The 13,620-nt window shown below is 44.6% G+C and overlaps 1 protein-coding gene across 2 annotated transcripts in view; it reads left to right on the top strand.

Moving 5' to 3' along the window:
- The window catches only part of LOC124789582 (ABC transporter G family member 23-like), a 515,640-nt gene that overhangs the window by 400,481 nt on the left and 101,539 nt on the right, over positions 1-13,620 (top strand). For both annotated transcript variants that reach the window (XM_047256987.1, XM_047256988.1), the window contains exon 7: positions 4,873-4,980. In XM_047256987.1, coding sequence (XP_047112943.1) covers positions 4,873-4,980 — 108 coding nt within the window. The remainder of the gene's footprint in view (positions 1-4,872; positions 4,981-13,620) is intronic.

The following is a 13,620-nucleotide window of genomic DNA, read 5'->3' on the forward strand; positions in this document are numbered from 1 at the left end:
GTGTCAGTTCCCTCCAGCGCTATTTCAGACGTTAGTAGAGTCTATGCCACGTCGTCTTGCGGCACTTCTACGTGCTCGCAAGGGCCCTAAACGTTATTAGGCAGTTGCACCAGTTTATTTGGTTCTTCAGTGTATAAAATTAACACTTTATAAATATGTACCGGAAAACGGAACGGGTTGGTTTGGCTAGCAAGTATTCCAGTGCTCAAAAAGCCGACAGCCGTCTTGTGCGGACCTTCCTGGGGAAGTCGTTTGACAGAGCCGGAGCAGTGAAGTGCTAAGGCAGTGAAGCTGGCGTCACGTTAGTGTCCTGAAGATTTACAAGTGCTAACTGGGGGACTTGTATTTTTTTCGTGAGTGTCGGCAGCGAATACTCTACAACATTACAAAGAGAGAGCTAGCTTGTGAAAAAATAGTTCACGTAAGGTGAATAGCGCAGAACTCTGAAACATTTCTCGAGTAATTTTGAGAGTGATTTGAACTTCTGGTTTTATTTGGTTTGCCATTAAAGAACTTTAATTATACTACATACTCTAAGTGTACTTTGAAATATTTCCGAGATTCTACCGAGAATTACGCGTTAAATGACGCGAGGTACTGTTCCGCTTTTCTTTAAGCTCTCGCACAGTCTTTACTTTGATTCAATGTTAAACAGCCCTTACTTTGATTCGGTGTTAAAAAGTTATATTTAAATCAAAAGTACTGTGAGTGTCAATATTTTTTACCACATAATCGTGGCTGTATAATAATTATTGAACATTTGTGAGTAGTATTCAAGGGTAACTGCGATAAATGCATAGCCAAATCACAAAAACGAACTAGGCGCTCAGAAATTCAGGAACAGTGCTTTTGACTAATTAGGTTTATAATTCGTTCAGTCGCACTTTGGAACTCGAGAACGACCAAACAATTCATGTAGTAGCCTTTGTTATTCATTTAATAAATCCGTAAAGTCCCCGTTTACAGCGGCAGCTTGTCTACATCTACGTCTACGCGATGTTCTCTGTACCACTACTTGCCATTTCCTTTCTCGTCCCAATAGAAAACAGAGCGAGGAAAATCGACTGCCTATATGCCTCCGTATGAGCCCTAATTTCTCGTCCTTATTTCATCGTCCTTACGCGCAGTGTATGTTGGCGGCAGTAGAATCGTTCTGCAGTTACCTTCAAAGGGAGGTTCTCTAAATTTTCTCAATAGCGTTTCCAAGAAAGAACGCCACATTCCTTGCAGGGATTCCCATTTGAGTTCCAGAAGCGTTTCCGTAACATTTACGTGTTGTTCGCAACTACCGGTAACAGCTCTAGCAGCACTCCTCCGAATTGCTTCAATGTCTTCCTTCAAACCGACCTGCTACATATCCCAAACACTCGAGCAGTATTCAAGAACAGGTCACACCAGCGTCCTATATGCGGTGTCCTTTTCAGGTGAACCACTCTTTCCTAAAATTCTTCCAACAAACCGAAATCGACCATTCGCTTCCCTAACACAGGTCTCACATGATCGTTTCACATATCGCTTTGCAACGTTACGCACAGATATTAAATGGCTTGGCACTGTTAAACAGGACGCTAGTAATACTGTATCCGAATATTACAGGTTTGATCTTCCTAATCATCCGCATTAACTTACATTTTTCCACATTTAGGGCTAGCTACAGTTCATCACACCAACTGGAAATTTTGTCTAAGTCGTCTTGTATCTTCCTACGGTCACTCAACTTCGACACCTTATCATACACCGCGGCATCATCAGCAAACAACCGCAGATTGCTACCCACCCTATCCTCGCAATTATTGATGTGTATAGAGGACAAGATCGGTCCTCTCACACTTCTCTGGAGCACTCCTGACGAAACCCTCGTCTCTGATGAACACTCGCCGTTGAGGACAATACACTGGGTTCTATTACTTAAGAAGCCTTCGAGCCTCTCATATCTGTGGACTTATATATGCTCGTACGTTCCTTAACAGCCTCGATGGGGCACCTTGCCAAATGCTTTTCGGAAATCTATAAATATGGAATCTGTCTGTTGCCCTTCATCAATAGTTCTCAGTACATCATGTGAGAAAAAAGTGAGCGGAGTTTCGCACGAGCCATGCTTTCTAAAACCATGCTGATTGATGGACATAAGCTGCTCAGTCTCAAGAAAGTTTATTATATTCGAACTAAGAACATATTCAAGGATTCTGCAGCAATTCGAAGTTAGGGATATTAGTCTCCAATTTGTCGCTATCCTACATGCCAATAACACATCGCACTGGTGAAACACAGAAATAACATATTAAATAAACTATAGGCCATATTACGCTTTCTCCTCTAAACTAAACTAGACGCCGTCTGAACAGGCCTTGGAAGGCTCAACGGTACCGACCGGCCGCCATGTCACTGGATGCGGATATGGAGGGGCAGGTGCTCAGTACACCGCTCTCCCGGCCCTATGTCAGTTTACGAGGCCGGAGTTACTACTTCTCAATCAAGTACCTTCTCAGCTGAGTGCACCCCGCTTGCCAAAACCGCTTGGCAGACCGGAAGGTCACCCATCCAAGTGCTAGCCCAGCTCGACAACGAGGTCATCGGTCTCCTCAGATTAGGGAAGGACGGGGAAGGAAGTCGGGCGTGTCCTTTACAGGAACCATGCCGGAATTTGCCTGGAGCGATTTAGGGAAATCACGGAAAACCTAAATCAGGATGGCCAGACTGGGGATTGAACCGTCATCCTCCCGAATACGAGTCCAGTGTGCTAACCACTGCTTCACTTCGCTCGGTGAAATAATGGTCTGCGGGAGCTCGACACGTAATGAACTCAACTGCTGCATGTTTGTTTTCCTCGCAACTTCATACTTGCTGCAAGAAAACAACAGATTATAATCTCCAGCAGACTCATTGACAGTCACAAAACGTAGCTGTAGTGACGCTGATTTTATACACGCGAGACGGGTAAACGTCCATGTACAAGTCTCATCTTACAAACCGTCTTTTGGTTCATCTTGACAAACTGCGCTCTTTAGATCATGTCTTGGTGGGGATAGTAGACTGTACGCTCCCTTAGGACCTTCCCCGAACGAGTTTTGACGTACTGCATTGTTCTTGCCAAACGATCACGATTCTCGATGGCAAGTGTATACATTGAATATTTTTATATGGAAGCTTAATATTGAGGCATAAGGTATTAGAAATAACCTCTTTGATAGGTGGTTAGTTAATATGTAAGTAAATGCTTAAAATTTTGCAGAGGCAATAAGTTCATCGCTCTCTACATGTTATTCTTTTGGTACACTTATAAACCTCCGATACCAGTCAGAAAATCTACTAGTTAGATGGACTCGTCACTTACATATTCAGGGGTTGGATAAACCAGTTTAATCACTCGATTAATATCTATTCACATTGGCCGGCTATCGTGACAACAGTTGAAACTTTCGCCTTCATGGCTGCCAGCGAAGAGTGCGCTTGCAGGGCTGCCCCATTACATGCTGAAGTAAACGTCACACTAAGAACGTAAAGCACAGACAGAATGTTGTCAATTCTCCCACGAAAACGCATCCCACTACAAAATTTGATTAAATTAATTTTTCCGGAAAAAGGCCCTTTTCATTTTTCTGTAGGGCTAATAGCTTGCACGTAGCGAGCGAGAGAATATGAAAGTCTTGCACGTGCTATCTGAAGGCATAGAGGGTTGCATAAAACCCTGAGGCAGGGGCAGCTGTAGCACCCTGTGTAAGGATGCTTGCTACCCATGCGCCTTAATCCAGTAACCTTCATTAGTGCAAATTTATTGTCCACTTGAGTGTCCCTTTTATTACTTACTGTTCATTTCAGTGTTCTTTTTATTGCTGACTTTAATTTTGATTCAAATGCTCATTTATTTCACAAATATTGCTTTCATTTTAAATATGATTAAAACAATGCATTTTTACTGAAACATAATGTAAACTAAGTTGGGGAAGCGGGCACGTTCCAAAGTAACATATTGCGAGACAGTTTGTTATTTGGAATTGGGAGCAAAAAAAAGTAACAAAAGCGAACGGTGAGGGACTGGCCGCCATCAGACGGTGGTGGACCGCTGTGCAACCCTGCTATAGACGAATTATCTACATGTAAAATTAAGTCCGTACGGTATCCCCAGAGCGCGAATTCTACTCGTACTTGTCCGGTGTTTTTTGGCTGAAAATGCGCGACCGAATTGAACAGCGCAGGTGGAGAAGCCCTTGCAACGAGAAGATATTCGGCGGATGTACTGACCTGCCTGCTACCCCGGCATAAATCCCATCGAGTACGTGTTGGAAGCGCTGGGGAGACGTACTGCACCACGTCCACACGCACCAGCGACCATCCAGCCAGCAGTAGTCAATCCCGCTGGTGGAGGAATGGAACGCCCTGCCACAAGAACTCGTTACCAACCTTTGGGCAAACATGGGAGCACATTGCAGAGCATACACTGGTGTCTGTGGTGATCCCGACACCCCAGTAAGGACCGTGCCCCGCTTTTTGCAACGTCCAGAGGGCCACCATGAATCGTGGTGACATCAGTTTTTGAACAAAAGTGTCGTTTCTGTTCCTTTCAGATGCCTAAGTCTTTCAGTTACCGTCTATGCTATACTGTAGCAGTATTTTCTAGGTAAGGTCCAAGTTTCTTCGAGCCTTAAGTCCTGCACACCAGTGACTAAAACCAATAAGTTATTCAGTAACATATGAACATGGCTTTTATCTCTTAACTCCAACAGAACACAATGCATACGATTCCTGAATCGGAGCTCTTTTAAAAGTGAAGTTTCATGTGTCTGCGGATTCTAACACCGCCATTCCTGCCCGTATACTCCATCATGGGATTTGTTGTTCACTACATTGTCTCGTTTGGTGTCACTGTTGCAGCGGCGGGCAGCAACGGCGAGTGTCGTTCGCGGCGGCGCTGGTGCACAACCCAGAGCTGCTCATCCTGGACGAGCCCACCGTCGGCCTGGACCCCCTCCTCCGGCAGAGGTGAGTGAGTACTCCACGCTCCCCCTACCACTCGTTGCACAGCCATTGGCGCTCTGTCCCGTACGGAGCAGCCATTTCTCATTTCTTGTTAAGCTGCTGCAGTGTCCCGTTTAAAACAAAAGACAGAAAGTCAGATACACTGCTGGGCATTAAAATTCAAAATCAAGGGAGGATAACAAATAATGAAATTTTACTTATCTTCCGTATACTGTTAAGCGCCTATATCTTCAGAAATAAAAATGAATGTTTCTTTGTATGTTTGTCCTCTATGCGTTCCTAAAACATTCATCCGATTACGATGAAACTTTGGTGGGTTGTTCTCCGTACGCCCGCGAAGATTCGTAGCCCAGAAGATAATAACACAAATAATTCAGCAGATAAGACGGCATGAACAACGAGATGCTACCGCGGGAAAATACCCAGATTTATGCATCCTCTATTTGAGAATGAGAGCACTTAGTGATAAGCAACAAACTTTATATAATTTGTAATTTCAAAGCTTTACGAAAATTTTCTCGCTGACACCTTCCACAAAATGATGAAAGGAAGAAGGTTGTTGTTGTTGTGGTGGTCTTCAGTCCGAAAACCGCTTTTATGCAGCTTTCCATGTTACACTATCCCGTGCGAGCCTCTTGACCTCTGAATAACTACTGCAACTCACATTTTTCTGAATCTGCTTGCTGTATTCATCGTTTGGTCACCCTCTACGATTTTTAACCACCCACGCTTCCCTTATCATTTACTATATTTTCGCTGTATATGCCGTAAAACCGCCGCATCACGCATGACGTTTTAATGTATTACTTCTTTATTACTAACTCTATTCGCAACATATTTTGTATACAGTGTCCGCAGGTATCACTAAATGTGCCGGCAAATCACTGTTCGACACATAGTTCAGGAGATAATTCGTCATAATTATTGAGATGCATCAGAAATTGCTGCGTCGGGCAAGATGTTTTATTACTTGTTTATTGCTGAACCTGTTCGCAACAAATTTCGCAAACGTATTACAAAAAGTTAACAAAAGCACGATCGCATTCCAATGCGACGTTGTGTCAAAATTTCAAATCAGTCGGTCAAAAACTTTCCGAGATGGACAGAGAGAGCTGAGAGGAGATGATGGACAGAGAAAGGGAGAGGAGGAGATGAACAGACAAAGAGGAGGAAGGAGGAGATGGACAACGTGAGGGAGGAGGAGAAGATGGACAGAGAGGGAAGGAGCAGATGGACAGAGAGAAGGGGAAGAGTAGATAGACAGATAGTCGGGAATAGAGGAGACGGACAGATAGAGGGGAGAGGTGGATATGGACAGAGAAAGGGAGAAGCAGGAAATAGACTAACAGAAAACTGAAATGTATACATACCCGGGCAATAACGGTTACTCAGCTAGTACACTGCAAATGCGAAAGTTTGTGTGTGAGTATGTTACTCCTCCACGCTGAAACTGCTGGACTAATTTGAAAAAAAAATTGGAATGGAATCAGCTCAACCTGAGTTGACACATAGGCCGCTTTCAAAAGCGTGCAGTGCAAGACGTGAATTGATTTGAAGAATGTAACTCGAAATGTGGAACAACAATTATTCTCAGCTGAAGCTATTTACTTTTCAACTGCCTCGTATCGTATTTTGGAAAATGTTTTTGTTGTTGACAATGTCCTACATAATACAATCCAACGTAGTGAATACAACGCTTACACAACCCTCAAAGTGTTTAATCCATACTTATATACAAGCCCACTGCATTTTAGCCGCTGAGCGTTAGGCGCATCTTATAGCTTCTGAGACGCTTGAAGACTCACAATGACGGTATCATTTAAATGGTGTACGACAGAGAGATGTCGCGTCTTTACATTACGACTTGGTAGGCTTATAGTGAGGATGGATTTAATTTTAATATGCGAGCGTATCCTCTGCTACAAGCACTCACGTGAAGACAGATGACATTGTTGCTGCCGGCCTGAGTGGCCATGCGGTTCTAGGCGCTACAGTTTGGAACCGAGCGACCGCTACGGTCGCAGGTTCGAATCCTGCCTCGGGCATGGATGCGTGTGGTGTCCTTAGGTTAGTTAGGTTTAATTAGTTCTAAATTCTAGGCGACTGATGACCTCAGAAGTTAAGTCACATAATGCTCAGAGCCATTTGAACTATTTTTGAGCCATTGTTGCTCGTACATATAAACTGAAGAGCCAAAGAAACTGGTTCACCTGCCTAATATCGTGCGGATCCCCAGCGAGCACGCAGAAGTGCCGCAACACAACGTGGCATGGACTCGACTAATGTCTGAAGTAGTGCTGGAGGGAATTGACACCATGAATCCTGCAGGCCTTTCCATAAATCCGTAAGTGAACAGCACGTTGCAGGGCCTCCCAGATATACTCAATAATGTTCATCTGGGGAGTTTGGTGGGCAGCGGAAGTGACTTAACTCCGAAGAGTGCTCCTGGAGCCACTCTGTAGCAATGCTGGACGTGTGAGGTGTCGCATTGTCCTGCTGGAATTGTCCAAGTCCTTCGGAATACTCATTGAACATGAATGGGCGCAGGTGGTCAGACAGGATGGTTACGTACGTGTCATCTGACAGAGTCGCGTCTAGACGTATCAAGGGTCCCGTATCAGTGCAACTGCACACTCCTCACACCATTACAGAGCCCCCACCAGCTTGAACAGTCCTGCTGATATACGGGGTCCATAGATTCATGAGGTTGTCTCCATACCCGTGCATGTCCATCCGATCGAAACAATTTGAAACGAAATTTGTCAGAGCAGGCAACATGTTTTCAATCATCAACGGTGCAATGTCGGTGTTGACGGGCTCAGGCGAGGCCTAAAGCTTTGTGTCGTGCAGTCACCAAGGGTACACGTGTGGGCCTTCGGCTGCGAAAGGCCATATCGATGATGTTTCGTTGAATGGGTCGCACGCTGACACTTGTTGATGATCCAGCAATGTAATGTGCAACAATCTGAGGAAGGGCTGCACTTCTGTCACGTTGAACGATTCTCTTCAGTCGTCGTTAGTTCCGTTCTTGCAGGATCTTCCTCCGGCCGCAGCGATGTCGAAGATTTGATGTTTTACCGGATCCTGATATTCACGGTACACGCGTGGAATGGTCGTACGCCAAAATCTCCACTTCACCGCTACCTCGGTGATGCTGTGTCCCATCGCTTGTGCGCTGACTATAACACAACGTTCAAACTCACTTAAATCTTGATATCTTGCCATTTTAGCGGCAGTAAACGGTCTAACTGCGCGAGAAACTTATCTCATATAGGCGTTTTCAACGCAGCGCCGTGTTCTCCTTGTTTACGCATTCTTGTACCAGTTTCCTTGGCACGTTAGTGTGTTATAAAACTAGCTTAGTCGCCCTTGCTTCGCTCGCGTGGATTGCATAGTCAGCAAAGACGTTTTAGGTTTACCTTAATCGATTTTTTGTGTTGTTTACAAACTGAAACACCTTCTAAACTTTTCACGCTGACTAAGGCCATAGATGCACGATCTATTCCGAATGTACTTCTGACCAGAAAACGATTCTGGTAGCCAGAGTCCAAGATTTTGGTTTGTGATGCCTTTTGCGTTCTTGTGGTGACATTTCCGTGGAAGTTTTCATCCCCTTCTTTAAGACATATTTCTTTACATCTAACCGAGAAGCGAAATACCAATTTTCAATTAAAATGCTTTTAATATAACGGAATATATTCTTAAACTTTGCATCCTATATTTCAAATCCTTAGGGGCTTAATTAAAAAAAAACGGTGAAACACTTATTATTCTTTTTCTAACCGAGAAGACTTATTCCAGTTTTCATAGACGTGCTTTAAAAATGCTTTAGTAGTTCTTTGATAATGATTTATTTTCAAAAAAAATTCACCCATTGTTTTACAACTTAGAAGCTGAATTTCCAAAACTGCTGAAACACACTTTTTTTACTTCTGATTTTCAAAAAACCTTTAATCTCCTAATTCACCTTCTTAGGAGTGGAATTTCGAACAATCCCTTCTTAAACGATGCCTGTAGTGTAAAATCAACATCCTAACCAAATTACAAGTTTCTATGCTCAGCGGTTTGGGCTGGGCAATGAAAAGTCAGTGAACCAATCTGACTCCATTTCACCCCCTTAGGGTTGAATTTCCAAAACCAGTGAAACACGTATTTTTTTTCATTTCTAACGGAAAAGCCAAATACCAATTTTCAAAGGTTTAGCTCTACAAGTGCATCCACAATGAATTTTCATATTATATTTGACCCACTACGTCACCCACTTAGATGAAAAGTTTCCAAAAATAGTGAAATGGGTATTTTTTTACTTGTAACCGAGAAGTCAAACACCAGTTTTCATAGATGTAGCTTTAAAAATACTTTAGTAGCTCTTTAACAATGATTTGTTTTTAAAAGACTTTCACCATTATTTCACCCCCGTAGGGATTAAATTTCCAAGCTGAGACAAGTATTCCTTTATTATTGTCCAAGGAACCAAATATCAATTCTCATAGGCTTAATTTCAAAATTTCCATGTTTGTTAGTCCATCAAGCTAAAGTGGCTCTACGGATTTGGATGAACTTTGGAATGCAGATAACCTATACCCTGAATTAACATGTAGGCTACCTTTTATTCCGAAAAATATCACTGTTCCTGAGGGATGGCCAACGTGACTACTGTCGCCGTGGGATGGGTAACGTGCCTAAAAAGTCATCCATGAAAGTTAACTGTCAAATGAACGCATTGAGTTTAGCGTATACCTAAGGAAGAATCCCTAGGTATACGAGTAAGTTGTAAGCTACATGTATTCTGTCAACTTCTCTCATCGTCTCAAATTTTTTTTTTTTTTTTTTTAACATTGTCGCCGTTTGCTGGGCCACAAGTGGTTCCCGCCTCAGTACCTCAAGAGTTAGCTTTTTTGATGGCGCGTATGCATGACAGTGAGTTTCGGCTTAGATATTTCTTTATAAATAGCTTTTTAACTGCAGGTAACACCGCGGAGCGTAGCTAGTACACGTGTAAATTTGTAGATTATTTGGGCTGCGAAATTTATTATACGGAGCTGCCACCTCTCTCAGCCTGTCACTCTAGCCCCGCTAGGCTTCCACCAGAAATAAGTGTGGATGATAGAAGCGGGTACATTCCACAGCGTTTCATTTCTGTGCCAGAGAAGTGACGCTTGGTGGCGCAGCCGCTTCTCGACAACCCAGAGCAAGATGTTTTCAATGGATGAGAGATCTTTGGAATGTACGGTAATGGCTATGGCAACACAAGAATGGCGTCTGTATCGAGGTACTTCAGGACGGCCGGCAACATTCGGTCTTGCGTTATCTCGTTGAACGATAACTTCACGTCGACTTTGGAGAGAGAGAACAGCCACCAGCTTTAACACATCAAAAAGGTAAAGGCTGATTTCTAAATTAGCGGCTACACGATCCAGAGGCGACTGTGTTGTGTACTCAATGTCGCCCACCATCAGTATGCAGGGTGTGGGGCCTCGTATTACGATGACGAACGCAATCTGGTAATGTTCGTCTTCTCTGAGCCTTCATTGTGATGCAGTACGCAAAAACGTGACCCGTCTTAAAAGACAATAGAAACCGCAACAACAGTCGTCACTTGCTCCTGACGTCGTTGCAGTGCCGTGCGGATATCTGTCTTGCTGCAAACAAGCCCACTTACTGACTCAAGGTACGTGACGTCGTTGTTGAACCTGCACGACCGAGCGAATAATGTGTCAGTTCTTTCGGGCTGTAGGCACATGATGATGATGATGTTTGGTTTGTGAGGCGCTCAACTGTGCTGTTATCAGCGTCCGTACAAATTCCCAACCTTTGGTCGGTCCAGTCTCGCTACTTTCGTGAATGATGATGAAATGATGAGGACAACACAAACACCCAATCATCTCGAGGCAGGTGAAAATTCCTGACCCCATCGAGAATCGAACCCGGTGTAGGCACATGGGCCGTTGACATCCTGCAGGGCACTGAGTATGACTCTGCTAAACCTGTCGATATATTACTCGCATGATGGTCATGGGATTCCGATCAACACAAGCATCACTATCGCAACGTGATAAAGCTCTGTTTCTATAGATCGTATTACCGCCGCTGACGAGTTGCGACACATGCAGGACACGTTTCTTCTTCCTATAATAGGGATAACACGATCTTCTCACGAACAGACAATATTCAGACACGATTTCTGAATGAGAAACCCTATGCGTGACCTTTACCTAAAACTGTACTATAAGGTTTAGCGTAACGACATCTGGGTGAACAAGGTGAAGAATGAGAACTTGAAACATTTATTAATTTAAAAAAAACCTACAAAAGGTCAAGTAATGAATTTTTTCAAACTGGGTTTATTTGCCCAAAAAATCAGCTAAAAGTTTACGACTAAACATAAAAATTGTTTGAGTAAAAATTTCTCGGTGTACATGCCGCGTCAAATCAGGATAAATCTCCGAGCTTTCGACCACTACCTCCATGGTCGTCGTCAGGGCTAAAACTGACTGTCGTGAACTAGCGAGGTTCCCACTTTTATATGCAAAGGACGGCTTCTTATTGGCTGGAATACGTCAGCGATATGGCGCGTAGCGAAGTGGTGCCCTCTACTTCCATAGATGTAGTTGCTATCCCGCGTTGCTTGCAGCGCCATCCCTTAAATCAGGAGGTAAAGTGCGAGAAGTTTTTCTCAGCGATTTTTCTTTATCCAGTGCACTCTTCCAAGTGTTGCTAAGTGCATAGCCGTTATCTCTATTAAAGTTATTATCGCTGAGCCTAATTTCGACTGCTTCCCGGATCACAGAGTCCCAGTAATTCGATGTGTGGGCTATTACTCTGGTTTCTTCAAATAAAATCTTATGTTTGTTAAGCAGGCTATGTTCAGCCACCGCTGATTTTTCCAAATACCTGTATTTCAGGTGACGTTGGTGCTCGATGCAGCGGTTGGCAACGGTTCTTACAGACTGGCCCACGTAATTCTTGCCGCATTCGCAAGGAATAGTATAAATTCCCGGCACTCTTAAGCCGAGACTATCTTTGACTGGTCTCAACATTTCCTTAATTTTCCTAGGTGGTCGGAAAACTGGTTTTATTCCTTGCCTCTTCAGGACTCTGGCTATCTTGCTCGTTGTAGCACCGCAAAAAGGAAGCCGCGCTAAGTGTTGGTGCTCTTCTTGTATGTGGCCGGCATCGTGTCTTACTTTCTTGGACAATACTGATTTAATTTCACCGGCAGAATAACCATTCCTCTCGAAAACAGTCGTCAAATGGTTGATCTCGGGACCGAGGTGGTCCTTGTCGGAAATAGTCCTGGCTCTGTGTACTAAAGTATTCAGCGTAGCTCTCTTCTGTGTGTGTGTGTGTGGGTTGAGGTTTTCGGGCGCTAAACAGCGTGGTCATCAGCGCCCAAACGCATAGAAACAGGAACACATGCGGAGAAGAGACGAAGACGGACAGCGAACAAGGAGAACGGCTAAAAGACACAGACCTGACGCAGTTACAAATCCTCACATACAGAGGCAAAACAAGAGGAGAAGAAACGCACTAAAAAGGAAAGGAAACACAAGGAAAAGAGAACAGAAATTGAAGGGAAACAAGTCGTTGCGTCGTCTTGCAAAATAGAGGGCAAATCCGGTGGCAAGGAAACCACCGCCCTCTGGTCAGAGAATAAAGGACAGTCAAGTAAAATGTGGCGCACAGTTATCAGGTCGCCACAAACACTACAGATTGGGGGGTCCTCCCGCCGGAGTAAAAAACCGTGCGTTAAGGGACTGTGCCCGATGCGGAGGCGGGTGAGGAGAACCTCATCCCGCCTGCATGACTGGTAGGATGTACGCCATGGCCGCGTGGTGGCCTTGACCAGACGCAGCTTATTTTCACCGACTGCCAGCCACTCCTCTTCCCATTGACGCATAACACGAGAACGCAAAAGGGAGGTAACAGCATGGAGGGGGACGGCACATTCAACAACGTGAGGGAGGGAACATGCATCTTTGGCAGCCACATCCGCCAGTTCGTTTCCCCTAATACCCACGTGCCCCGGCACCCAGCAGAAAGAAACCTCCTTCCCCTACCGTTGCAGGTGGAGTAGGGCATCATGGATGTTCTGGACGACCGTATCCGCTGGGTACAAGTGTTGCATGGTCTGAAGGGCACTCAGAGAGTCAGAACAGATGAGAAACTTAAGACTGGGAACACATCTCATCTGCTCCAATGCCCGCAAGATCGCAAACAATTCGGCATCAAAGATGGTAAACGCTGCAGGAAGCCGTAAGTTGATGACTCGATCAGGGAAAACCACAGCACAACCTACAGAGTCCCCCTGTTTAGAGCCATCCGTAAATACTGGTACATGGTCAGGATGCTGGTTTAAAATATCGTAAAATAAGGAGGTAAAAACAAACGCAGGAGTGCAGCTCCTCCGGTACTCTGACAAGTCTAAAAGGACGCTGGGCCTCTGGAGCAACCAGGGAGGCAGGCGGGTAAAACCCTGGAGTTGGGGTGCCACACGCTCCACACCAAGGGACTCAAGCAAATGCTTGGCACGAATCCCAAATGGTCTCGTTGCCCTTGGACGACTGGAAAAGAGACGTTCCATAGGGGGTCGGGCAACAGTAGGGTACGGAGGGGAGGTAGGACAGGCAAGGAATTGACACA

The sequence above is a fragment of the Schistocerca piceifrons genome, chromosome 3 (genome assembly GCF_021461385.2).
Source record: "Schistocerca piceifrons isolate TAMUIC-IGC-003096 chromosome 3, iqSchPice1.1, whole genome shotgun sequence".
NCBI classification, from domain to species: Eukaryota; Metazoa; Arthropoda; class Insecta; order Orthoptera; family Acrididae; genus Schistocerca; species Schistocerca piceifrons.